Source organism: Lagopus leucura, unplaced genomic scaffold (genome assembly GCF_019238085.1).
Source record: "Lagopus leucura isolate 7727_CA_CO unplaced genomic scaffold, USGS_WTPT01 Super-Scaffold_739, whole genome shotgun sequence".
Lineage (NCBI taxonomy): Eukaryota > Metazoa > Chordata > Aves > Galliformes > Phasianidae > Lagopus > Lagopus leucura.
This window is the reverse complement of record NW_024962255.1, coordinates 1,435,415-1,463,132: the sequence shown is the minus strand read 5'-3', so window position 1 is coordinate 1,463,132 and position 27,718 is coordinate 1,435,415. Positions and strand designations below refer to the sequence as shown.

The following is a 27,718-nucleotide window of genomic DNA, read 5'->3' as shown; positions in this document are numbered from 1 at the left end:
TGATAGGAATGAGAAGTAAGCATGCTTAGTTTTTAAATAAATGTTTAGTTTGGAACAACAACTTCAGTCAGCCCTTATTTCAAAGTTCCTATATAATCAGTGTGACAAAAGATAGAAGGTGAAAGTTAAAGGTTACTGCAGCTGTTCCCTAATAGATGTAGGAGCTCTGGATGATGGAAAATCAGGCCTCATGCTATAGTATAGGCTGTTAAATGCTTGGTTTCACCATATGTATCTTGTCCTCATTTCCATTTAAGTTCATTGTATGTAATATCATAATCAGTTTGCATTTTGTTCATAACTGCTCCCGTTTCTGAGTATTAGACCCAATAATACTGGGAAGTCTTTATTTCCCAGAATCACAGAATCATAGAATTGTAGGGGTTGGAAGGGACCTCCAGAGATGATTGAGTCCAACCCCCCTGCCAAAGCAGGTTCCCTACACCAGGTCGCACAGGTAGGCATCCAGGCAGGTCTTGAACATCTCCAGAGAAGGAGACTCCACCACCTCCCTGGGCAGCCTGTTCCAGTGCTCCGTCACCTCACTGTAAAGAAGTTCTTGCGCACATTTGTGCGGAACTTCCTATGCTGCAGTTTCCGGCCGTTTCCCCTTGTCCTGTCTCCACTCACCATTTCCTACATGAGGGGTTTGTGTACTTTCCTGTCTATGCATTATGTATTAGAATATTTATCTATAGAAAGGCAGGGCAACTCTTGGTGCATGTTAGGCTGAATTTTCTGAAGACAGCATATGCTTTCACCTGTTTAGATATAAGGAAATGAGTTCCTATGTATTTAGAAGCCAAAAATTAGTTGGTTATCAGCAGTGGCATCTGTCATTTCAGCCGTGCTACAGGAGCTAACTAGAGAAATTAAAAAAGTGAGCTGTACCTATACATTCTTAGGTTGTTTCTTATTCAGTAAATGAGAAAAGAATCTTCCTGGTGCCTGTGGCCCTTTGCCACTGGCTGAAAAATGAGCAAATTGACCCATTTTCCAGGTATTAATCTTTCATTAGCAGTCTAGGTAAAACCTGAGGCTCAGATTAGGAAAGAGAAAATGAAGATTGATTTCTGTGACAGGTATGTGTTTGTCAGTGTATTTTTATTGAGAAAAGCAAATTGTTATGGCCCAGTTGTTTTCAGTGTATCTGAGCAGCAGGTAGCAATTTTTCTAATTAAATTTAAGCGGAGACGCGTGATGAACTGATAGGCAATCTTGAATTACTTTGAAAGTTGGAAAGCAATTCAAATCTGATGATAAAATCCTCTCTTGGGTGCAGTTTCCCTTCTGACATTTATGGATAAACTTTCCATTTGCTTTTTTTTCACTCTTTTCACTGTAATTACAGTAATATCAGAAGTTATCTGATAATAAGTTCAAGGTAATGGACGATGTTAAATACGCAGTAGAGTTCACAGCAGATTTACTAGCTTAATGTTTTTTTCAAATAACTTGATGCCAATGATTTGAATTAACTATGGAAATGGCTCTTTCAGCAAATCAAAATGGATGGCTTTGGTAAGCTATTGATTATCTGCTAGTGCGTGATAAGTAGTCATAAAAGGAGTTTTAAGTCTTCTGTTACAATTGATTGCCTGTCTTCCATATGCAGTCTCTTGATAAGTAGAGACTTTTTTTTTTAACTGAAAACTAGTGAAGCATGAAAAGGTTAAAATAATAAGGATGTGAAGTCACAGGTAATTAATTTTTATGTATTTGGGAGTATACCAAAACAGTATGACTAATTAAAAAAGAATTATCAGTAAAATTGACAGTAACTTTAATATGGGATCACATAAGCTGAGGACTGTTCTCAGTAATCTCTCCTAGGTAGGCGAGCATTTCACCTGCTTGAGTCACTGTCTCATACTGAAGATTAACTAGTGATTTTAAATATAGATGCACTTCAGTTGGAGGACAGGTAAACTTGTCTCTTTCTAACTTTAACAGTACAGGAAATTGATTTAAATGTGGAATTATTAGGGTGGAGATTCCCTCTCATTTGTTTTGTATGCTGTAGAGGAGCGAGGCAGCTGGAAGGAGGACGAGTGATTTTCATTGAAAGATAGAACAGGAGCACACATGGACATGGTTTTTCATAATGTGCACAAAGAATTGGTTAAATATGCCTCTTCTTCCAGGCAACAAACAGGACCCAAGGAAATGGCTGCAAGTTGTACCAGAGGAGGTTCAGGTTAGATGTAAGAAAGAACTTTTTCTCTCAGAGTGTGGTCAGGCACTGCAATGGCTGCCAGGGGGGTGTTGGAGTCGCCGTCCCTGGCAGTGTTCAAGAGGCATCTGGATGACGTGCTGCGTGATATGGATTAGTTTGTGGTAGCAGTGGTGATGGAAGACAGTTGGACTAGATGATCTCGTAGATCCTTTCTAACCTTGTGATCCTATGATTCTATGCTTTGCAAGCTTTGGGTTTTCAGTAATGCTAATCCTTCTACAAATATGAAATTGCAGATGATCATTGAACACATGCTTGGGAGGAGATAAACACGTTTGTTTCCAGGACTGGGTTATCAAGCAGCCTGTGATACACAGTAGTTATGGATCTCCCTGGTGGCCTCAGGAAGAGCAAGAACTCTAGTGCATCTCTAGACATCTAGTCAAGACTGTGTATTTGGCTGATGGTGAGGACAGGCAAATATTCTAGGTATTTATCAAGGGATAAAGTGAAGTTTTGAAGAGTTTCCTTCAATATTTTAATAATTGAAGGCAATGGAGAATAAAATGGTAAAAATGACCGATTTGAAAATATGCATAACTTTAATGGAACCGTCTCCACATTCAGAAGAATTCTGTTGTTTGTAATTTTCTTTAGAAGCTTAATGGGAATGCTAATTGAGCATATTGAATTGTTATAGCTTTGTCAGAAGCTCTGAAGAAAAAGGGCTTTGATTTTTTGCTTGGAAAAGTAACTGTGGGGCTGTAATTAGAAGTCATTTCCTTTTAGAAATGAAAATAATCTTGTTTGATTCAAGCTGTGGACTGGCAGACGAGCTAAGTAAGCTAAATACATAAACGTTGAAGACAGATCTCCACAGTTCCTGAACGGGTTTGATGTGTGCAGTAGCACAGGTCTGCTGGTATAAGCCTGCTTCTCTTTTTATGATAGAATTAATGCCAAAAACCTGTGCAATTAATGAATTAGAAAAATTACCGAACAATCTAGTCTTAATTAAAATATCTTGTTATTTTATCCTGTCATGTTCTTTATTCACTCTTGAATTTTCATTATGAAGTTAGGGGCAAAAAACCATACAAACAGCAGGTTGCCTTGAAATAAATAAGGCTTGAGCATAATATGCTAGGCTATGTGGCTTACAAAAATAATTGCAGCAGGAAAGTGTGGTTCCTTGCTTCTTCAAGATATCCCACAACACGGTGTTTGGGACTTTCTTGATCTCTGTGAAGTCATGAAGGGATTTCAGAGATGAAGTAATTGTGCCTTTTTCTCCTCTAAACCTTCACTTCAGGAGAGGAAAAAGTGCCTCAGAAAGCATCATCTCTGTCTCATTCCAAGCTCACACCTCTATCTTGAATTACAATCAGCTACTGTTGTGAATTAATTGCTGTCTTGGATGTTTGCCATGACAAAAAAAAAACAAAAAAAAAAAAAGCCACTTTGACAATATGCTCTTCTGTTTTCTATTTCATAAAACAATGTTTGTTACGGCATGAAAAGCAGCTATTGTCAAAGAGGAACTGTGTATATTAATTCACTTGATCTTCAAATGTCATTTTAGAAACATTTAAAAGTTTTAGATGTTGACATTTAGACAAAGTACTTTTACGGTGGTGCCTTATCAGTGAACTTCACTTCAGAAAAAATCTCATTGATGTTGTAGCATCGTTTCTCATAGAGTTAATTATAATTTCCATTGCTAGCTTACCCTATTAAACTGTAAACTAACTGTTCATTAAGGGTTTGGTGGGGAAAATGCTTCTCTTGTCATTTTGTTGTCACGATATACAGGCTGCAGGCTATAGCAGGTGTCCAGATGATCAAATATTATTGCAGTAGTTAAGATTCTGTAGACAGGTATACATCCTTAGAGAATTGGAGATAAAAGAGCAAAGACTTCCTCTCTGAGGTACACACGTCTTCCCGGAGCAGCTTGTCATCATCACCAGGTCCAGTGGCTGCTCTGGGAAAGGGGGCAGCAGCTTTTCCTTCAGGAATAGTACTGGGATTTGAGAAAAACATGCAAATATTAGAGTAGAATTTCACTACATTTGAAAAAGATGTGATGATGAACTTTATCTCATTCAGTAGAATAGAAGCTTAATACAGGTGTATCTGTTCATGGAAAGGCAGAATTGCTTCTCTTAGTAAAGTAGATGTTTTCTTCCAAAAATCAAGTATGTGGGAATAGTAAGCTGCATGTATATGCACCCACAATGCATCTATGCAACTGTACAAACTTATTAAAAATTGTTTACTAAATTTTATTTAAATTTGCTGAAAAAAATAATTAAATGTGTTTGGGAAACTAGTTTTTCTATAACCTTCCCTTTAAAAGGGGTAGTAATGCCACTGTTAACGTTACCATTAAAGAAACATGTTAAAGTGGTCATGATTATGGCGGCAGTCAATTTGGTATCTCAATGTCTGCATTAAATCTCTGCTTAAATTTTTCTGTTGACGGAGCAACAAATGTGAATGAGAAAAGAACAGTGGTGGGAAGAGCTTGAACAAGTAAGATGATAAGCAATTGCAGCTGGCATTTCTATGTCTGAATAAGAGAAGTACGTACCATTTATTTGGAAAAATAGGATAAATAATTAGTAAAGTTAATGTAAATGTTTCTTCTTAAAGCTTAAAGTAACGCTCTGTAGCATTGGCACCGTTTTTGCATTTTAAGTGAATTGCTGTAATGCTACTTTTGCCTGCAGTCCCACAGATGAAAGGGTCCAATCAGTGGCACCGGTTCTGGTTCCCCAGAGGGTTCTCCTATGGCACAATTAGAAGTGCTGTCTTAAAAACTCATGCTGGGGATTTGTTGTTGTTGTTGTTTTCTTTTGTTCTACGGGCATGCCTGATACTTGTGCCATGCAGAACTTCTAGCCCCTATCATGCCTGTAGCAAGGAGCACCACAGCTTGACTCTGTTTGGATGAAGAACTTGGTTGTTCTGCCCATTTTCAGCCTACCACCAGCTGATTTGGTGAGATGCTTCAAGTTTCTGCCTCGGAAGAGGCTGTAAGCAGTTGATCCTACACACACTAACAATTTTACAGGCTCTTTGCATACCCCTTGTCTTTTTATCTAGGCTGAAAGATACTTGCCAAGCCAGGGTTTACTAGTGGTCAGGCAGTTTCAAGCTTTTGGTCATACCACTGATCACATCTCTTTACTCTCTTTATCCTCTACTATATTATATTATAAACAATTCTTATGGCATAGAGAAGCCATCAGCTTCTTCTCCTTAATAGCAGCAAGTAAGATTAAGTGTGTGCAAACTCAGCTGAAAGTAGCAAGTGTTGGCACAGTTTAAAACTCTATTTTTTCCCCATCTGAGATGAACGTGCTTAACAGAAGACAAAATGGGATGATGTTTCATAGACTTTCTTGTTGTAATAAATCTAAGAAACTTTAAATCGTTACGTTAGTGTCGTGCTGATCTTTATCTTTTATTTTTGGTGAGTCTTTGTAGGTTTGGCTTGGATTTTGTAACTTGCTTTCCTGCGGCTCTTCTGTGCCTCATTCTGAATCCTGAGCAGAAATAATGGCCAACAAAACAGTCTTTGTGGTTTGTATAAAAAAAAAAAAAATACATGGGATGTCAGAAGGAAACGTTTATTGTTCTGTAACTGCAGTCATCACATTGTAACAAGCACAACCTCCAAATTCAATTCTCACTTCTGCCTGAATTGCACGGGAGATTATATGCGCACACTGAGTCATGAGGCCCATTGCATAATGCATTTCGTTTAGTCTCCAGCACAGGTTCTCTGTTGGAGACATTTCTTATAAAGAGTGTCAGACACAGAAAAAGCAATTTAGTAAGCACTGTGATCAGATCCTGATGCAGTTCTTTTTTGGGCCCGCTGTTTCTGGAAGACATCACTGATAAAAATAGTCTCTATTTTCCTCCTTGTTCTGATTCATTATGTTATCTTACTGTTGCTTCAAAATATATTTCCCCCTTTAAGGTGGCTTGTTTTTTTAACAATAAATGAAAGGAATTGTGTTTTTTTGACAGCGTACTTTAACAACTTGATCTATCTGGATATTGGAATTCTGCATTTTTCATTTTAGTAATCTGCATAAATGCTGGACGCAACAGAAAGCTGAGAACACAGCTACCATCCGTCACGTGAACAGTCAAGGAAGCTGCTAAAAGCTACCTGACAATTGCAGTGCTTAATTGAGAAAGCAGTTTGCTGTTAATGGCCTAGCTCATGTCTTACTTCTTCCCATGAGTCAATAAGGCACCTTTTGTACCTCCAAGGGAAGACCTGAGAGAGTTCAGGCACGTCAGCTGCATAACTTAACAGCTGCTTTTAGCCCATGGCTTCTAGGAATGGAGATGAACTTCTTATAAGTAAACAGAACTTCTGTATTTATTTTAAGTGATTATATCTGCAGGTCGACCTTCATCGTTGTTGCTTGCTGCTTATACATATGTTTGGAGGGGACAGTTTAAAAGATGATACTTTTATATGATTTATATTTATATTTTATATTTATATTTTATATGATTTATATTTATATATGATATATTTCATAATACTCGTATACTATAAAGATTCGTCGGGGCAGACTGGATTAACATAGTACCCATTCTGCTTGTGTTATTGCACAGTGTTCTTTCACCAAGGTGCTGCACACCAAAGCAGGAATTGCAGGAATGCTGTTCAGATTTGATTTTCATCACAAGTGTGGACTTTCCATATAGTATGTTTGTACTCTGTAACATTGTGTGATAAGAACTGCTATCTGAGTGGAGCATGAGCCTTCCAGTTTAAGGAGTTTCAGGCAAGCAGCATGCCTGTGGTGAGGACTGCACATCTCAAGGGGAGGAACTTGGGTTTTAAAGGAGTTATTGTCCTCATGTGGCTGCCTCCTTTCTTGGGGAACGGTTTTCCAGAGCAAACTGTTTTGTGTCTGATACAGTAACTGAATTATTACTGTATTTTTACAGGTTGATTCTTAGAATATCAGCTAAATGCCATTTTTGCAGTGTAACTCTTAAACTGGGAAATCTTCATTGGAAAAGTGGTATTTCCCACAGGTAGTCCAAAAGTTTACTGTTCTGAACTGTGTTAGAGGGGAGAAGGAAAGCGCATTCACCCTGCGTTGATGTGTTTGTCCCGTATCTGACCTTAAGAGGCAAGAAGAGAAGGGAAAGGATGAGACCCTGCAAGTACAGGCTTTGATGTGACATAATCAGTCTGACTAATGAGGCATTTTTGGTAGTATCTCAGCTGAATATGCTTTTTCAATCTTATTTTTTCATTTACATTGCTTGTGGTTGGATAGCTCCACAAAGTGTTTTCTTTTAATGGCACAAGAGTACTTGCCATCAAATTTATGTGTATTCACTGTCACAGCCCTCCTTGTATTGGCAGAGCATCCAAAGGAGCAGCAAGAAACAATGCTGGAATGGTTTTGTGATTCTTCCTGCTGTTTTAGTACTGTTTGTTGGCAGTACTGTATGCACTTCTGCACAGCATGGGAATCGCTTTGCTAATTTCTGATTCACAGCTTGTTCTCTAGCCTCACGTGTTCTTCAGCAAAGCACGTGGAGAACCAGTGTAACTAATAATTCATTAGCTTGTCTGCAACTTTGCTGGTTTAATGCTGTAGGGGTCGCTTTGAAGGAGTCATGGGTTTCAGCACAGGGTGATGCATGTTGCTTAACAAATATTTTGTAGCTGACAAAAAGCTTCTCACTCTCTTCTGCATGGGGGTCTTGCTGGTTCAGTTAGTTCGGCAGCCATGCTGTGCATGTGATGCATGCTGAAGGCCCCAGGCTTCACTGGGAGTGCACTGGATACAGATACAGCTCCCTGACAGGCCTGTGGTACAGGACTTTCCAGGGCTTAGAGTGACAGCATGAGCTGTCATGTGCTAGCTAATTGTGCTAATACTGATAACCTGTTCTGATAAAACACAGGCATCTCTGTTGCTTTACACAGAGAGAGGAACTCCAGGAAAAAAAAAAAAAAAAAAAAAGTGATGGCTAAATGTGATATATTGTTTTATTTTGGAATATTTCAGGTTGCCAGTGAAACTTGCCACTGTGAAATATTGTGCTTCCTAGAATTTCAGAATACACATATGAGGAAATAAGAGCTACATCTGTTTATGCATACAGTTCAGGCATTGCAAAGCATTCTGTGTATCTTCTCTAGCTTTGTCCAAGCAATAGAGACTTTAAATTGTCAAATGTAAGAAGTAGCCTGCATGTACCAGTTCACCCAATTCCTTTTGAACATTTTGTCCAACAGCGGAAGGGCAGGGTGCCCTGTTATGACTTCTCTTGAAAGCCTATGAGCCACATGGTTGGTGCAGAATTCAGTTCCTGGTTTCCTTGGCTAAAAATACCATTGAGGATTGTCTCAATTCATCCCATAACTTGGGGAAAGAGAGGGTGTGTACTCAAGTAAGTACGTCCCCAGCTTCATTGTTTACAGTTTGCCTGCACTTGGTGCTAGCACTCATTGAAAACACTGGTGCTCATTGCAGGTGTCAATGCACGCCACTTGACACAAGGCTAGCATAGTGCTTGTTTGGAAATGCATGGAAAAAGGTGATTTTTTAGTCATCTGTCACAACTGAGTGTCACTATCTATGCTATCAGTCTTCAGAGCTGGAAGCGATCCCTGTAGCAATGCTGTCATTTGAACTGATACTGATCCAAATACTTATTCACTGTTATAATTTTTCCTAAAGTCTTCTAACTTCCCCCCTGATATTCGTGAATATTATGACGTGCAATATTGGAATTTAGTAGGTATGCTCTTTTCTCAATTGAATGTGTGTTCTTGTCAGGTAAAATGCACAGGGAGAAGTTTCAGATGGGAGTTGGAATGTCTGTGATGCCCAGATTGAGACTGAGTCATGGGCTGGTCCTCACCTGCCTTTGCTGTGGGTGGGCTGGTAAAGTCAATCATGTAAAGAGTTGATTAACTAATAAACTACTTGCTTAAAGCCAGTGGCATCTGAATTCATTACAGTTTGCTGTTTGGTTTCGTGGATTTCATAGCACACAAAAGAAGCATTGCCTTGAGCAGAACTGGCAGTCTTAATTCAGCGTGGCATCATATGCGATACAGTGTGGGTCGCTTCATTGGGTATCCTCAACTGTTGTGTGGTCTTGCAGTAAGGATCTGGTACTTTGTGAGTCTAACAGGTAGTTATTTAGTAACAGAAAGTAGTGAGAGCAATGTCAGGTACAAGCAGAAATGAACTATTGATCTGAGGGGCTTTAGGTCACTTCAGAGCTGCTGTTTAGTAGTACATGAAGTCACTCTGTTGTGGGAGGTGTCTGAGCAAGGATATAGGTACACAGTTCAAGTGCTTTTGCCTCTTATAGAATTGCTCAGGTTGGAAAAGACCTTCAGGTTTTACTTCCTCAAGCAGCCCGTTTTCTCTTCTTTTTAATTAGCTTCCACCACAGAGCTCTCCTTTGAGGCAGAGTATGACAGTGATGTCTCTGCTGTGCGTCTTTTTGAAGGGTGATGGGATCTGACTTGCACTGATGGCTGTCACAGCCCTCGCTGTCATATCTGCGCTGAGTTGTGCTCTCTCTGCAGAGCTGTAGTCAGGAGCCACCTCCTGTGTGTCTGCAGATTGCCTTTTCTCTTCAAGGGCTGAGCAATGCCAGAGCTTTTCTGACTGACATCCTGGGAAGCAGGGCTGGGCTTTAGCAGGGCTCCCTGAGCTCCAGTAGGTTGGCTACCCAGTGGCATCACACAGGTGGGACCTGGGAGATGCTGCAAGCACCCATTGAAGACTTTTCCATTTTCAAGTGCTCCCGTAAGCAAGAAATACCATAGTGACTGTAGTCTATTGAGCAAAGCATGTTTTGACTTCAAATTTTTCAAGTAATTGTAATCAAGTTTATGTACAACTTCTGGAAAGATCTTTAAAGTGCTTTTACAAATTCATTAACATACTTAATTATGTTGTCATGGGTGCAGTTTTGTATTCATAGTTCTAATTCAAGTTTAAGTGAAAAAGATACTTGCATTGTTCACTGATTATGAAAATAATATGAAAATACCTTTAGTTTTGCTTCAAGGCACATCAATCTACTTCATTCAAAATGCCTTCAAATTATCCCCAAGTGTTGGAACTGATTGTGATTGATCTTTTTGCATAGTAACTTCTACTCTATGAGCATCCCATTCAGAGAGTGTGCAGTACTTAGAAAAAAACAAACTGCATGTTGCATGGAAGAAAAAGGTGATAGATTTCATCTTTCATTCTTTGTTTTCTTATATATGACTTGGTTCTATTCTATTGATTGCTTTGGATTGGAATAGTTAGTGTAGTGGCGGCAGTTCAAGTAAAATCTGCTATATTTCAAATCTGTTTTTTTTCTAAATGCTAATCTTCAATTTCTTGAAGTGGAAAGTAAAGCAAAGCCAATGTCCTTGCTCTCTGAGTTGCATATCCACTAAGCATTGCTGCAGCATAGTTTCAGGAGTCAGGTGGAGCTGACAGCTTGTTGTTAGCAAGGTTAGATAGCTTCTCCAGCCAAACACTTCTGCGTGACCTGCAGTATTGTAATTGTGGCTTTAAAACTCAGCCTGCCTTAGTGAATGAGATTGGTTTTGTTGCAGAAATGTCTCTGCCCATAATCTATATTTGTCTGTGGGTGCTTCAGCTGATTTGTACTTTTAAAATAACTTTTTTTTTTCTCTTGAACAATTATGCCTGCTCTTGTCTCACAGCATGTAACTTCTATGCAGTCCGAAACCATTTTAAAAATTCAAACATATGTCAAATAGATCATCTTCTCTCTTTCTTTATGCCTATTTTGAGCCAGTCTTTCTCATTACTCTTTTAAGAGTTTAATTTTTTAAAGAGTCAAAAGTGGAAACAAAAGACCTATTTTGCTAGTTGAGAACTGCGGAAAAAGCCGTAAGTCAAGGGTGTCCAATCTTTTAGCTTGCCTAGGCCTCACTGAGTGAAAAGGAATAGTTTTAGGTCACATATATTTAGGTCATTCCAAAAGTAATGCCTCCCATTTATGTTCATGGAGTCTGTGACAGATATTAAGAGCACAGTAATTCTGTTTGATAGAGCATATTGTCAGCTACAGAGCATAGGCTTTTTTTAAAAAAAAAAAAAACAAATTCACCACTGTTAGCTGTGCATTTTCACCAGCACTGAAGAAAAGCCTGCATGCTGCAGTGACCCACAGTCGCTGTCACTAGTGCTGGAGTGCACCACCGCCTTACTTTCAGCAAGCATTGATGAATGTCTGTGGGTGTCATTTTTTCTGCATGGAGGAATTCAGTGGCACACCTTTGCTTCATCTGCTCTTCCATGTCAGACACCATTCTGTCAGACCGCCCCTCTGCTGCCATCTGTCCCACGGCAACAAAATGTGGTGGGATATTGGTGGGAAGGTTCAGCCCCTACTGTCGTATGACCAACATCCACCTCTGACATTGTGGGCCAACACAGTAAAACAGGAGGCACTACTTTTGGATCAACCATCATAAAACATATCAAATAGTTAATGTATGTAAGTAACACAACTTACTCAAACTTTTAATATTTTTATTAAAACGTTTAAAAATGAGCGGCAATAACATAGAGCTGGTGGGATATTTGACCTTGTTATTGTGGAACTAATGCGTCAATTCTGGTTCGATAAAAGTGATTTCAATTCTTAGTGAGTTCTCGAGAGATTTTTGATGTAAGTTTGCTGTTCCTGTGCTTCATCCTTCCAATAATTGTTCACAAATGTGTGTACCACTAAAAGAGATGACGTGAATGGGGTGTGACTGTGAAGCGAGAGATATTTCTTCCTGGTAAGAAAGGTCTTATAAAAGCCTGAAGAGACAAAAAAGGTAAAGAGACATGATCAGAATTTTGAGTTGAATATCTGATTGCAACTTTACACATTCTGCTTGAAAATTTGCAGATAATCACAAAATCACAGAATCATCAACGTTGGAGAAGATCTCTAAGATTACTTATTTCAGCTATCCACCTACCACCAGTATTTCAGCTCCCCAAACCACATCCCTTAGTATTACATCTAAGCATTCCTCTGAACACCTCACCACCTTTGAACACCAGTGACTCAACCGCTTCCCTGGGCAGCCCATTCCAGTGCCTGACCACTCTTTCGGAGAAGAAATTTTTCCTAATATACAATCTGAACTTCCCCTGGTGCAACTTGAGGCCGTTCCCATTTAGTTCTGTTTTTAGTTACGTGGGAGAAGAAGCTGACCCCACCTTGCCACAACCTCCTTTCAGGGAGCTGTAGAGAGCACTGAATTTTCTCCTGAGTCTGCTCTTCTCCAGACTAAACAATACCAGTTACCTCAGCCACTCCTCACAGGACTTGTGCTCCAGACCCCTCACCAGTTGCCTTATCATAGAATCATAGAATGGTTTGTGGGACCTCAAGGATGCCCTTCTCTGGGAATGCTCCAAGGCCTCAAAGTCTGTCTTGTAGTGAGGGACCAACAACTGAACACTGCACTGAAGGTGCAGCCTCACTAGAGCTTTATACAGGAAGACAACCATCTTCCTGCTTCCGCTGTCTGCACTATGTCTGATAAAACCAGGATGCCATTGGTCTTCTTGGCCACGGGCACACTGCTGGTTCATATTCAGCTGAGCATCAACCAAGCACCCCAGGTCCGTTTCTTCTACTCAGTCTTCCAGCCACTCTGCCCCAAGCCTTCAGTGTTGCCTAAGGTTGTTGTGACCAAAATGCAGGACCCAGCACTTGGTCTTGCGGAACTTCATCCCATAGACCTCAGCCCAGTTATCTAGCCTGTCTAGATCCCTCTGAAGGATCTTCCTAACTATAGGCAGATTGACACTTCCTCCCAACTTGGTTTCATCTGCAAACCTACTGAGAGTGCACTCAATCCCCTCATCCGGGTAATTGATAAAGGTATTAAACAAGATGGGCTCCATTGTGGACCCCTGGAGAGCCCTCTTGTGTCTGGGTGCCAGCTGCATTGAACTCCATTCACTGCCAGTCTCTGGGCCTGGCCCTCCAGCCAGTTCTTTACCCACCAAACAGCATACCTGTCCAAGCCTATTTAACAAGTTTTTTTAAACTCATTTTTTTTCTGACAACTGCTCACCAGACAGCTCTCAAATGTTTGAGGTTTGCAGAAGGGGACTAGGGAAGCAACATTCCTGTTACTGTAAGTGAAAATGAGGTCCATGACCACCAAGAAACCTGAACATCCACAAGTCTGTGAGTCCCAATGAGATGCATCCCAGAGTCCTGAGGGAATTAGTCATGGCAGTCAGGTGAAGTCCCTGCTGACTTGAAAAAAGGCAACATTATGCCCATTTTTGAGAAGGGTAAAAAGGGTGATCCTGAGAACTACCATCCTGTCAGTCTCATCTCTGTGCTGGGAAAGAGCATGGAACAGATGGTCCTGGAAGCTATGCTAAGGCACACTGAAGAGTGGGAAGTGATACAGGTGAACCAGCATGGCTTCATCAACAGCAAATCCTGTCTGATCAACCTGGTGGCCTTTGATGTTGTCAGTAAATCCAGTGGACAAGAGAAGAGCCACTGATATAATCTTCAGATTGGAAAGATAGGGATCTGATGAGTGGACTTTTCAGTGGATGAGGAGCTGCCTACAGGATTGAGTTCAGAGTGGTGGTCAGCAGTTCCATGTTTGGATGGACATCAGTGACAAGCAGTGTCCCCCAGGGGAAAAGCATGTGTTCATATTTTTCTGCTGTTGACAGGATTGTGTTTAGCCAGTGTATCAAAATGTGTACAGTTGTGCAAATTTGCCGTAACTGCAGTTGGCACTGCACTGTTCCCTCTTCATGCTGTGGTTTCAACCAGACAACATTAACAGCACACTAACGTTTGGTTGTTGCTGAGCCATCCTGGGCCATTCAGTGGGTGGAAGTCATGATGCCATGATGACTTGAGACAGGGAGTGGGCTGCATATGGGCAGGGCTGGGCCACATGCAGGGTGCAGGTTGGATGTGCCTGACATATGTGGAAAGGCAGAAGCGAGGAGGTCTTAGCACTGTGCCAGTAGGCAAACGCCTTGAGCCCAGAGATGAGAGCTGTGCAGTGCTGCTGAATTTGGTGGATCAACAGATGGAAATACAAATATTGCACAAGATGAATAAGGATAGGAAAGTCTGGTTTTCTTGTTTTCTGTTTCCATGTTCAGCATGTGTGACCATTCCACTTATCCATAATGTTGGCATTTATTGCAATGTGTTACTGCAATGTTCTGCCAAACTTTTGAAATGTGCCCGTCCTTGCAATATCCACACTTTGACTTGAATTTATGTTCTACTGTATATTCTTACAACAAATAAGATTTTCGTTTCCTTTTTTTAAATCATTTGTTGTATTTCGCTGCTGTGGTGATGTCTGAGATACCTGATTTGAGGGACTGTCTGTGGCAGTGTAGTGAAGCATTTGCTTGAACTTTTATGACTTAGAGCCTTTCTCTGAAAATGTCTTCATAGTACAAGATGTATCAGAATATAGAAGATCACTGTCTACTTAATTTTTATTTCACTAGGACCTGTGCTGTAAGTATTCTCTTAAATATGAGTACTTTTTCTCCTACAGTTTCAGCAAATATCAATTTCAGTGGGTTGTTTTTGCACTAAAGCTAAAGACCTGCCTATTGGCTTTCTAATTTGTTTGAAATCTGTCTGATTTTTCATTTCAGGCACATGTGAACCCTATCAGTGTCACTCCACCCATACAAGCCATAGATCAAGACCGAAACATCCAGCCTCCTTCTGATCGACCGGGCATCCTCTATTCCATCCTAGTTGGTTGGTGTCTGCTACTCTTGCTATCACTCATGATCACTTTATTGTGACCAGAGAACGATTGACTGGGAGTGTGGAAGCCTAATAAATTTCATTTTGTGGTTAGTGGGATGTTTGAAATCATTGCTCTACTTGTTTAAATTTAATTGCTATTTAGCAGCTTATTCAAATGGCTACATTACTTATTATTATTTATTCAGATTAGACTCATAATTGTCTGGTTTAGCTGACAGGGCAACACAGCAAGCAAAAGGAGAAAGACTTGTTTGTGCTCACAGCTATTCTTCCATGCATATTTTTCATTCACAGGTGCAGAGGTGCAGTAAGAGATGCTAGAGAAAGACAATAAGAGCAGGTCTCTCCCAAAAGTCTTCTGACACAGAGCAGCTTAAAGGAACTTACTGCATCCAACATTAGTTTTGCTGCCTGTGTGGTTATAGAAAGAGTTCAGAGATAGATACTTCACTGGAGGATGTTTGGTATTCTGCTGTTTATTTTTCTCTTGCTATTTTCTTCTGTTCAGAATTTGTTTCCAGTCCTTTAGCTTGTATGATTTGCTAATAGAGAGGCCTAAGGCAGTGGTTTACAGTTCCACTCCTCCACCTGCCCCATTCTTTGCACAGCAGAGAACAGTAGTATTTTTGGTACCCTGCAACTAGCATGGGAATTGGGAAATGGTTTGGTTTGTATAAAAGTGTTTTTTCCTGTTTGCTGCTTTAAACTGCAGCTACATGGATTTCTTGCTATGGAAGTATATGTTTTAATGAGGATATTGCATAGTTTTTCCTTGTCAATAAAAAAAAAAACACACAACAAAACAGTTTTTATGTACTAGAATTCTGTTGTGAAAGAGAGAAAAAGTAAGTTTGATGATTTGATGTGTCTGACATTTTCAGATCTTTAGAGAGAACAAAAGCATGGCTGCCATACCAAGATAGAGCTGGCCAGTGCCTAGAGTCATAGGATGTTGTTAATGTTTAAGTCCACCATGACTATGAATAGCAACACATTTCTAGGTAGTTTTGATATGTTGGTCTTTTTTCCTCCAAAATGAGCAGCTGCCTATGGATCCCCCGTGTTTTCCTTCTCAGCACTGATCCCAAGGTTCCTGTTGCTTCAAGCTGGCAATAGTCCCTGGCTCCTAGACTCTGGGGATGATCCACAGTGGAAAGATTCCCACTCACACCACCTCCTTTTCTTACTGGCTCCCGAAGTCCTAAATCCTGTAGCCCTGCACAGGATTTTCAGATTGTAGGAGATCCCTGGGTAATTCGGTTGCACATCTCAGCGCTAGGTCATGCGGCCGCTTGGGACCATTTTTTCCAAACTTGCAGCTGCACTGCAGTGAGCATGCAGGTCCCAAAGTCTGTGCGTTAGTGCAGGAGGATGATCATCCTGCTGTCAACAAGCTGATCTTGAGGCTTTTTCAGTGCTCTACTCCCAGCACAAAGAGGCAAGAGAGATACCAAATCAGCCTTAACACAGCAGACTTCAGGTTTTGTGTGGATACCCATTAAAGCAACTCATTTCCTTCAGGCTGTAACTGGATTCAAGTCTAGAAGTCCAAGGACCACTTCAACTATTCCTTTTTCAGCAAATTTATTCTGTGAGGAAATTTGTAAATATTTGCAGAGTAAATGCATAACGCACTTTCATACTTGAATTTTTTCTTAGTTTATTTGTAAGTTTAACTTTTGACAGTTATGCTCAAGGGCAGCATTTAGTCCATTTGTTTAAAGTTCTAAAAGTAACTTGCAAAGTTCTTCAGCATTTAATTTTAAAAATTGTGTTTCACTAAACTGTGATGTTTTTAATGTTTGAATAATTGTTTTGACGTGAGAGAAACAATGCAGAAGGATGAATTATAGAAGTTTCTTTTTTTATTATTTTGCTTATTCATTTGAAGTGCTATCACTTACTTTATTTTCCCCTTTTTGAGCCATGGTCTTCAGAAGTATTTCTTTTTAGATTTCAAGTCCATCTTCATCTTTGTAAGTATGTAGTGCTATTTATATAGTAGACCTTGCTGCAGAAAATTTTAAGTAGTTTCTCAAGAAATGGGCCTTGCAGATATTTCTTGTTATATGGATTTTCCTTTGCTTTAGATCTAAATGTAGTTCTTCTTTAATATATATATATATATATATATATTTAAACACTTAGAGGTCTGAGCTGTGCACACAGAAGGAGAAAATAAGCTACTTACTGAATATGAGATTAATTTGGAATTCTGTTTGATTCTTCTATGTTCTAATTTGGTGGTTCTTTTCCTCTACTTTCTTTCTCCTCCTGTACTTCAGTACAAGTCAAGTCTCAGTGTTTTCTTTAGGCACTACATGTAATATTTGAAGTCTGTGCATCTTGCTCAGTATCTTAAGGATATGCTGTCAGGAAGCCTTTCTATTAACAAAACCCTGCATCCCTGCAGTGAGAGCTCACTTCCACATGATGTGGCCTTCTAGCTTTGTCCTTAAGTGCTGATAAAAATCTCTGTCTGTCATGCTTTCAAGATAACTGGCCTTTCAAGCGTTCAGGTACATGCTTCAGTGTTGCTTGCAACAAATGCAGAGGTTGCAAGTGAACCTCTCCAGTTTGGAGAACAGCATGTTCCCCAGCAATCCACTGAAAAGGAATTAAGAGACTTTCTCAATGAGATAAATGCTGTGGAAGTCTTGTTACATTGATGTGAGCATAACACCACTGAAGACAACAGCAGCTTGAGGGTAAAGCACTTAGGAAATGAAGAAACAGCCCAATGCCATTATTTTCTGCTTGCTTTTTCATTCTAACCTGAGTGCAGTCCTCTCAAAGGATGTATCATGATGTCTGAATGTACTTGTTCAGGTAGTTAGGAGCTGATACTGATGAAACGATAGAAAAACAGGTCTTCAATATTCTTAAAGGATCACTCTAAGATAAAGAACTAGTTCCAACCAAGTGCTACTGGGATTTTGTCTTCTGTTTAAAGTATTGCCTAATGGACATGAAAGAAGTACTTCAGATAAGAGAACTGAACTGGAACCGTAATGCAGTAGTTTACCTCTTAAGCTTGATCTCTTGGAAACCTATTGTTTGCATTTTTGTTTTTCATGCATAATTTTTGACACTCATTGACTGAATTTTAATTTACTAGTCAGTGCAGCCAACCACCTCTTTTGCCTGGCATACAAGTTCCTTCCCTTTGACTGTATTGTGAAGTAAAAGCATGGTAGGACTTAGCCTATCCTCTCATTTACACTCATCTGCAATTTAGCCTCATTTTTTCATTAGTGTGAACTGAATCACAACGCTGTGCTACTCTTGTACAGCTTAGCCCTGTTTGAAAGCCTACCCAATATTTTTAAGTTTTTCTTTTCTCTGGTCTGTTCCTTGAGAAATACCAACTTTTCTTGAAATAATAAGTTCCCAATTTTCACTGTGGAAATGTCTCTGTGATTTCTTCCACCAGCTTCAGATTATTAACTGTTCTAGTTTCTGTTTTCAAATATCAAGAGCTGAAAAATACAGCAGTATTTCCAGTGATTTCTCTCTGCATTTGCCTGTCAGGCAGCAAACTGCACAGTGAAACCTTCATCCAGTTCCAAGAACATCAGACCTACAAGCACTCTTCACATGGTGGCCATTCCCCTGTCCTGCATGATCATTTACTTATATCTGCAGTAGGCAGTTCCTCCTTTCTGGAAACAGATCAAGCAACAACATGGGCTAAGGTTTGCTCTGCTCTGTCAGGGTGCAGATATTCTTGTGTGTTTTCTTGGAAAACTTCCTTTCAAACCTTAAGGCTTTCTGTTCTTTGGAGTCTTCCTGTGCTAGGCAGCAATTGAGCAGGCATCATTGGTTAGGATTTAGATATTCCAGCTGTATTATGCTTGAATCTGTTATTTTCTGATCATCCTCCTTGCTCTCTTTTTCTCCTTTAAGTGTTGTGGGTTTTTTTCTCCTAGATTATTTCCTGTTATCCTTTTACAATATTAGCTTCACTTTCTGTACTGTACATCATTTTAGTGTTTCTTAAAGTCATCTCCATCCTCCCTTGTTTATTGGTTGTCTTTTTAGGAACCTCACTTTCTTCTTTCTTAGTGGCTTTTTGGATTTACTCCTTCATTCTTCAATTTTCAGCATCAGTATCAACCCATATGAAATGCAGCCTCCTAAGGTTACAGTAATTTGTTATCTGTCCCATGTTCCTAAAAAATCTGTTTTGTTAATTAGGAGTTGAAATTGAAAGGAGTGTAAAAAAGGACCTGGACCTAGAAACCCTGCACTTACATTGGTGGTGTTAAAGAAAAATTATCTGCCCAGAGAGCTTGTGGATGCCTCATCCCTGGAGGTGTTCCAGGCCAGGCCTGGTCTAGGATTAAATGTGGAGGTGGTGGCCCTATTGTTGTTCCTGCTACTACTCTCCAGTCTGGTACTGATATATACACAGAATTCACTGAATATTTGTGGGACGTGTGTGCCTATATATATATACAGTTCTATGAGATATGTGTGGAGGATTCTGTGATGTCTCCCTGTATGTGATTCTATGATAAATATACCCACACACGATAAAGCAAATGGATATCATATCATGATGTGCAAATTAAATTATTGCCCATGAATCTGGGCAATAATCTGTCTCCTGGGAAAGCTACAGTCTTTCTAAAAGCAGTTTCTAATCATTCTACTTCAAAAGTGAACAATAACAGCATCATTTATCATTGAAGTGTTCTTTTTCATGTTAAATGTTACAGCCTGTTACACAGTGCTGGGGGTATGGTGTGACAGTATTTGTCTTGTTCTTGGGGCTGCTTTAAGATACAGTGACCCGTGAGCTTAGGGGACTTACTGAGACATCTGCACTACACTGTGGCTTTTGGAACCCAAATGAAATGGGACATTGCATATGACTATGGTAGGTTGATGAAGTTTGCTGATAGACAAGCAAGGACAGAACAGACCTTAATCTTTTAGGAAAAATGTGCTTTACTATCAGGTAGTCAAGAAACTGTTGCTGAACCATGTCTGACTTCATCCCCCTCTGGCAATTAATACTCTACGGTTGCTAAATTTTGCTGTGTTTTCTTTGAGAAACTTGTGACTGAAATCATCATCTCATCTGTCCTCAAATAGTTGAATGGCTGTCTTGGGCTTAGTGGTAACATCCTTCATGTTTAGCAAAGGTGGGTTTGAGGAGTGTGGCAGATGGAAGAAGATTTGCAGTGCAGGCTCATTTCTCTGTATGTCCTCTTAGCTGACTGCATGTGTACATATCTCCTGGAACCTGAGTAGCAGAACTGTCATTGACTGAGGGTGTAGTTGTGGTCCTGCTGTTATTAACTGCTGGGGCATTCACAGTTGGCAAGAACCTTCACAACTACAGGGAGTAAAGAAATGGCGATATGATTAAAGGCATACTGCTTGTAGGACTGTAAAGCCACATGTACAAATTATGAGGTGTTTTACTCCTATAAAACAAGATTGGATTTTGTTTCTTTGATGACTAATGAGTAAGATATATTGTTTAACTGTATCTTTCAGATTTGCTCAAATCCCCGTGTTGTTTTTTGGCAGGTACTCCCGAGGATTATCCACAGTATTTCCATATGAACCTCACAACAGCTGAACTCACTCTCCTGAAGCCAATAAACAGGGATTTGCACCAGAAGTTTGACTTGGTTATTAAGGTAATTTTGACTACATTCTTAGTTCCATACGCTTTTGAGAACTGCCTAGTGACAAAAATGGAAGTGAGAAAATGGAAGAGGGTCCTGCTTTTCTTTCTTGGATTTTTTAAAAATTATCGTCAGTTAATTATCTCCATCACAGAGGAGAAGGCTATGAGGCATTTTTGAAAAGAGATTGAGTCATGTTAGAGTTGTTGCATTTAATGTTATGTTGATGCCATACGAGCCAAGTAAGTACCACTTGTATGTTGGTTCTTTATTAAATCAGTAATCTTGAGAATGCATTCTTTTTATATTTCATGTATTCTCCAGTTCACATCCCATGCTAGAGAATCTCATAGATACAGATAATTGTCTCTGTACTGAACATAGGAGTACCTCCATATGTTGATGGGATGTGAGAAGTTGGGCTCCTCTCTTTTTTGTATATACCACTCTCCTGGTTTTTATAGTCTGATTCAGTGACAGTGCAGCTCTTGACTGACCCAAATGAAAGCAGTGTGAAGAGTGTGCCCTTACAGAACATCTCAGAACAAATCTTCGTCTGGTTACTGCAAGTTTTGGAAGTGTAGAATAATTTCAGTATTAGATGCTTTCTTTGCTAATTTGACAAGAGAAAAAGAATCGGGGTGATGATATTAATATTTAATTGCTAAACTTGTTAAATGCAGAATTAATTTCTGTTAAAGCAAAGATACAAACTTTTCTGCTGCGACTCTAAAAATCAGTTCAGTAAAGATGTCTTCTAATTGCAGCAGAGCAGAGTTACGTTTGGTTCTTTCGGAGACAGTCTTGGATTATCCTTAAAACTGTTGTCTAAGGACGCAGAAAATTGTGTAGGTTTTGCTGTGTTTGTTGGTAAAGAGGAGCAAATAAGAGAGTGAAGACTGCAGTATTGATTTATAAATACTCAAGCAAACCCCTGCTTTTTCATTGTATTTTATGTAGAACGAAGAGTGGACTTTCCTGACTGCAGTGTGGTACATTTGCATCTTGTAGGAATTGTTTCTTTCCTTGTCTCAGAGCATTTATTAAGCACAAAAGAGCAGTTTTTCTGGGAAGATGATAATAAATTCAATAATGTACTTCCTGTATATTCAGAGGAACATGTGGTTATAGAGTGGCAGAAGAGAAGCAATAGAGGCATTTTGAATAACTTTTTAATTCTTGATTATTGCATTTGTGCATCCAAGCACAAAGCTTTGCGTATGCTTAGAGTGAAATAATTTGCAGTTTGAACCTTCTGTAATCCATTTTTGCCCTTACTTTCTGCTGCACAGTTCTACTGTCACTGCGATGGATGAGTAAACACAGGTGTAGAAGACTCAGTAAATATACACGAGTTAGGCTTCTCTTTAAACATAGAATACACTGGTTTTGCACAACTTGCTGAATGTAATTCTTAAAATATTCCCTCTGATATCAGGAGATCAGTTGTGGTTTTTGTTGGGTTTTTTTTTGGCTTCCAAAATAAAAAGGAAAAAAAGCAAAAAGAAACAGGCAGTTGAGTCAATACATTGTAGAATACATGAGGCAAGATGGATAGGAAATTGGTGTGCTGATTTTTTTTTTTTTTTTTTTAACATTAAAACTGGATGGCTGGTAAATGTTTAATTCTAAAATAGGGAGACAAGTGAGAAAGCTGGATTTCTTAATAAGAACGACTGGTTTTCATCCTTCTAGCTATCTCCAGGTGTTTTATAGTAAGGTAGAAAACTTTCTGGCTATCCCATGGAAATTCCTGTTGCTTCTGTTCCTTGCAGAGCAGTGGGGACTTTTTCTAAATATGCACTCTTTGTCTTTCCCATTTGCATTTCCATATGGCAACTGTAAGGCTGTCATAAGAAACAGGTGGATTTAGTGTTTTGAACCTGAAAGGGCTTTCCAGTGCCACTAATACTGCAACAAAAAGCATACTGTATGTGAGACCTCCTTAACTCCAAATGTGTAAGCCTGTGAATGCAGCCTTGCTTTAAGCATCTGCTGAGATCCTCAATAAAATAACAAACCAATTAAAAGTACATTTCCTCAGCATTGTCATTACAGCTGCTCTTTCTCCTGGAAGACAAAAAATTGTAACAGGAAGATATGTAATAAGTTTATTCCAAAGTAAAGTTAACCTCACTTCTGCTTTTAACTTTGCATTTGCTTTTAGAAGGGGATATATAGCTGCTTGGAAAGAATGATCATCTTTCTGGAAAGAACATGACTGTTGTGCTATAGAGGTGAAACTACATGCATGTTGTCACGAGCTTAGAAAAGTAGGAGTTGGGAGGGTTGACTTATGTTGTTGATTTTTACATGTGTACATCAGGGAACAAACAGGAAAACTAGCCAAGTTGATGCACTTTGTTCCTTTCCTATTTGAACATCAGTTATTTATCAATCAGACAAAAATCTAACCTAGCAGGATATTAAAATCGACTTGTGAAATGAGTGGGTGGCTGAAGACTAGGTGTGCTTACACAATTCATGAAATACTAATAAAAAAAAAATGCTACACACAGAGGAATTTGTCACACCTGTATGAGGTCATATTTTGATACATACATTCATGGTGAGCGGTCATTTATTCCTGGGGACTTGTATGGCTTTCAGAGCTGGATGAAGATAAGTGGTCAGATTACAAGGACTGCCAGATCAGCATGAGTTTTTGGTGATTCACTGAAAACATCATGACTACTTGCAGAGCAAAAAATAAACCGTGTACCATGGCCTAACTGCATCAGTGAACAAGGGAGTAGCCACTGATGTCATCTCTCTGAACTTCAGCAAGACCTTTGACACAGTGCCCCCACAACATCCTTCTGTTTGCATTGAAAAGATTTGGATTTGATGGGTGTCTTGTTTGCCGGACAAGGAGCTGGTTGCAAGATCATACCCAGAGAATTATAGTCCATTTTTTATAAAGGGAAGTGGGGAGTAAGTTCCAAGCCTCAATTAACATTTGTAGCTTACCTTTTTAACAAAGCTTTTTCTGGGTTGTGAAGATTTTATTGTTCTTAGGGAACAGGCTCTTATGAAAAGGAATGGCTTTATGTCAGTCGCATGGGGTTTTTTTTGTGCCTTCTCAACATAGTCAGTAGCAGAAGTACTCTTCTACACTGTGTGGCAGCTGTGCAGATTGTCTTCAAGAATATCCCTACGGAATGTTTTCCAAATCTTGCATACCTGCCTCAAAAATCCATTTTCCCCAGATGGCATTTCAGTCAGACTGTCATTAACCCCATTGCAGATAATGCCATAGAAACAATTCTGTAGTGAGATTGTGTTTGCTTGTTGTTTCAGCAGTAGCAGAAGGTCAATGCAAGATGTCAGAGCTGAACAGACTTAGAAATTCCAACATTACAAAGAAATTGGTTTGGGGTCCTATTCTGCAAGTGGTGATGTTGAACTTTGCAACAGTTATATTTCTTCTGTGTGCTCGCCAGGCTTGAATCTCTGAGTGGAGTGTGATTTCCAAGTTTTGGAAGGCTTTCTTTTCTTCCTGCCTGGTTGGCAGTGGCATTTATATGGGCTGTAACTGGGGACAGGAAGTTTGTATAAGGAAGTTGTACTTGCTTGCTTGGGGTATGCGTGTAGAGATGAGCCCCACTATCAGCCAGACCAAATTCCATCTTAATGGTGTGTGGAGGCTGTAGCAGGTCAGTGCATTGTATGAGAAGGGCTGGGTGTTCGCCAGTGATCTCTAGTGGATGTGGGCACTCTGAAGGCAGGGTGTGCATGTATGCCGTGTTTTGTTTGATGTACTCATTAAACAAAGACTTGTTTTCAGAGTGGAGTTGAAAGCAGAGAGAGATGCTTAGAGGATGCTTCTCACTCTAGGAGGTGCAGAGGGCAAGGCACTGAGCAGTTTCAAAGGATAAGTCACCGAGGACAACTCTGGGCTTAGAACCCTTCTTAAGAACATTGGGAATGATCTCTAAGGGTAAATAACAATGTTTATTGTGAATTTCAGCTACTACACAACATCAGAAATGTAAAGATTGGCAAGCATCTCTGGAGACTGACCATTTCAGCTCCCCTGCAATGTGAATGAGGCTCAGTACTTGCCAGGCTGGAGATGCTCCAACCTCAGGGCAACCTGGCCCAATATTTGGGTCTCTTCTTGTGCTTAAGTGCAGGAATCTGTGTGTTAGTTTTTGCACAGGAGTGATCTCCAGATGCCTCACCAATGCTAAGCAGCATGCAGCCTGCTGGCAGCACTTCTCTTAATGCAGCATGGCTTTTCTGAGGGCGTGTTGTTCAGTTCATCCAGGAGGTCCCCCCTCTGTAAAGCTGTTTTCCAGCTGGCTGTCTCCTAACAAGTACTTGAGGTGTTCCTCCCCATGTGCAGAACTTGGCATTTCCCTTTTTTCTTTTTGATATGATGACATTCCCATCTGTTCCTTTCTTCAGCCTGCCAAGATACTTCTGTGGACTTCGTGTGAGAAGAACTAAACAGATGATAAAATGAGTGATAAAATTCTGCATAGCTAAAAATGGGGTGAAACAAGTCAGAAATGATCGTTATGCACAAAGTGATAGAATCTCCCCTGGCTTGGGAATGAGATATTGGCTCTGTAACTGATAACTGAAAGTGAAGGTTGGCTCAGTGATCTGTGGCTGTCAAGAAAAAGCAAATTGGCTATTAGAAATTATTAGGAAAAAGGGAGAACAGAACAAGGGAGAATCACTGCAGTTATCTATAGGCCAAGGATGTGTGGACTGTCTTGACTGCAGTGTGCAGCTCTGGTCTCTGTCACTGAAAGGATAGGCCAGAATTAAAGGAGTTTCAAATTGGAGGGAAGGAACACGGTAGAAAGGCATGAAATATAATGTAATTCTGAGAGTGAACAGGATTCAGTAGCTCATTTCTGCGATGCAAGAGGGAAAAGTTGTCAAATGACACAAGCAGGTTGCAAGTTGAAAACAGAAGGAGGTTGTTCATCTGATGCAGTTTGTCTGCAGAGTGCTTTGACAGGCAGCTGTGCGGGGCTGAAGGTTGGCATGGGCTTAAAGGGAGCCCAGGCAGGTTTGTGGAAGAACAGCCCTCAGAGAAACTCAGAGAACTTCCCGTTTAAGAAACAGGAGCTGCTTACGTTTCTCTCTTGGCTTCTTTGGTTGCTGCTTGCAGCTGTGATGTTGCACTGCATGGTTTATTGATTTGATCAAGTTTTGTTGTTCTTCTAATGTTCTTTTATTAAGAATTTGAAAAAACATCAGAAGAAAACACAGTGGTAGCAGGCAGAGAGACAACAATCCCTTGAGCCTCACTAAAAAGTCCTGAACGGACATTTATTTATTTATTTATTGCTTAAACATCTGATTCCAGTGTTTGGTAGTTTTTCTAATATCAGCCTCCAATTCTTCTTGTCCTGTATTGATCTCTTGGCACCATTTATTTGCTGACTTTCAGTCATCACTTTGCTCAAAGTAGCTGTCGCTGTACCTCTCTTCCAGCGTATCCCTGAGTGTGTTTAAAAACCATTTGGATGTGGTGCTCAAGGATGTGATTTAGTGGAGGGTTGTTAGAGTTAGGTAGTATGGTTAGTTTAAGGTGTGACTTGGTGATCTTTAAGGTCTTTTCCAACCTGGGCAATTCTGTCTTGAAAAATCTATCTTGAAAAATCTAATCTCCTGCACATAAGAGGTTGTATTCTTATACTTCTTTGTTCTCCTGCATCATACAATGGTGGCAAATAGGAATTTTGGCAGAAAGAATAAAGCCTCCCATGTACGGTTTAATCAGTGTGATTGTAGCTTAATCATACACGATTATGAAGATTCAGCAGTCCGAGCTACATGTGAGGGCTGCAACAGATGACAGCTTTAAAAACCAGAAACAAAAAAACCTTCATAGTCTCTGTTATTGAAGAGGTCACTAGAAAGTAACCTGTATGTTAAAATGTTTGTCTTCGTAAATAGTGACTTTGGCTGTTTTCTCTCAAGTTCCTCTTCAGTGCAAAGCGGAATATAAAATATAGCCCACGTGACCAGTAGGATCTTCCAAAAATGTGTTGCCCTTGTTCTGGAACTGCTTTGCTTTTGTCTCTCTCTTTGGAATGCAGCTGAAGATATTCTCTTCTGCCATTCTCACACAACATTAGAGATGTATCAGCTATAATGGGAAGCAGGGTGATTGCTCTGCCTCAAAATAGATCCCGAGCTGAACAAATGAGAATGTTTTTGTGCTCTCAGCGACAGATTAGAAAAAGAATGGAAGAAATGGTTTTTCATTAAAGAGTTGGTCAGTGCACTTCCTGACAACGATGAAATCTACAGAGTCATTAGTTTGGCTGAACTGCTGTGCATCTCCTGTAGGTATTAAGTACAATAACTGTGTTTTAAATTGGCTTTTCAAAAGTTCATCTCTTACGTGAACTCAGTATTCAATTACTTCTGCTGACTTATTGCTGTAGCAGAAGTGTACCATGTCCAAGTAATCTGGAAATTTCTGTTCTCTTTGAGGTGGACTTTTTATGTCTTGTATGTAATACAGTGACAAGAGTTGTGGAAATGAAAAGCTGAGTGCAGGGTTAGTTTTTTGTGAATAGCATAGAGGCAGGAAAATGCTTCCTAAGACCTTTCCATGACACTAATATCGTAATTGAGAAACCAGGCTTTCCCCAAAGTTAACACTTGCATACTGAAAATAGCCTTTTAGTAGCAGTTTAGCGTGGTGAGTGTGTTTGCTTATATTCAGAGCATTTAATTGCAGACAAGACCAGTGACTGTGAGTTAAGATTGACCACAAATTCTACGTCGTTATGCACAGAGCAACAGAAATATTAAAATCCATAAATGGCAAACTCTGTAATGTGTTTCATTAGCAGAAATAGCTGCGCTTTCTCTCTGCTGTAAACAGGATTTCTTTAATGGTTGCTGTTTCAAATTCCATCCATCACTTATAATTTTGTAGTTGGCATTTTCTTTAATTTTGTAGAGGAAGAAAGTTTTATTTAGTGAAAAGATGGTCAGCTAGAAGTATTACTGTTCACTTAAAGCATTGCATTCTGTCATTGAAGCCTGTTACCCTTGACACGTGAAATAAAAATGTGTATTTTGGGATTTTTAA

The 27,718-nt window shown here is 39.7% G+C and overlaps 1 protein-coding gene across 1 annotated transcript in view; it reads left to right on the top strand.

Annotated features, from left to right (window-relative positions):
• Nucleotides 1-27,718, top strand: part of PCDH15 (protocadherin related 15) — a 383,291-nt gene that overhangs the window by 178,508 nt on the left and 177,065 nt on the right. Inside the window, exons 9-10 of the mRNA XM_042862789.1 lie at nucleotides 14,887-14,995; nucleotides 20,549-20,661. Coding sequence (XP_042718723.1) covers nucleotides 14,887-14,995; nucleotides 20,549-20,661 — 222 coding nt within the window. The remainder of the gene's footprint in view (nucleotides 1-14,886; nucleotides 14,996-20,548; nucleotides 20,662-27,718) is intronic.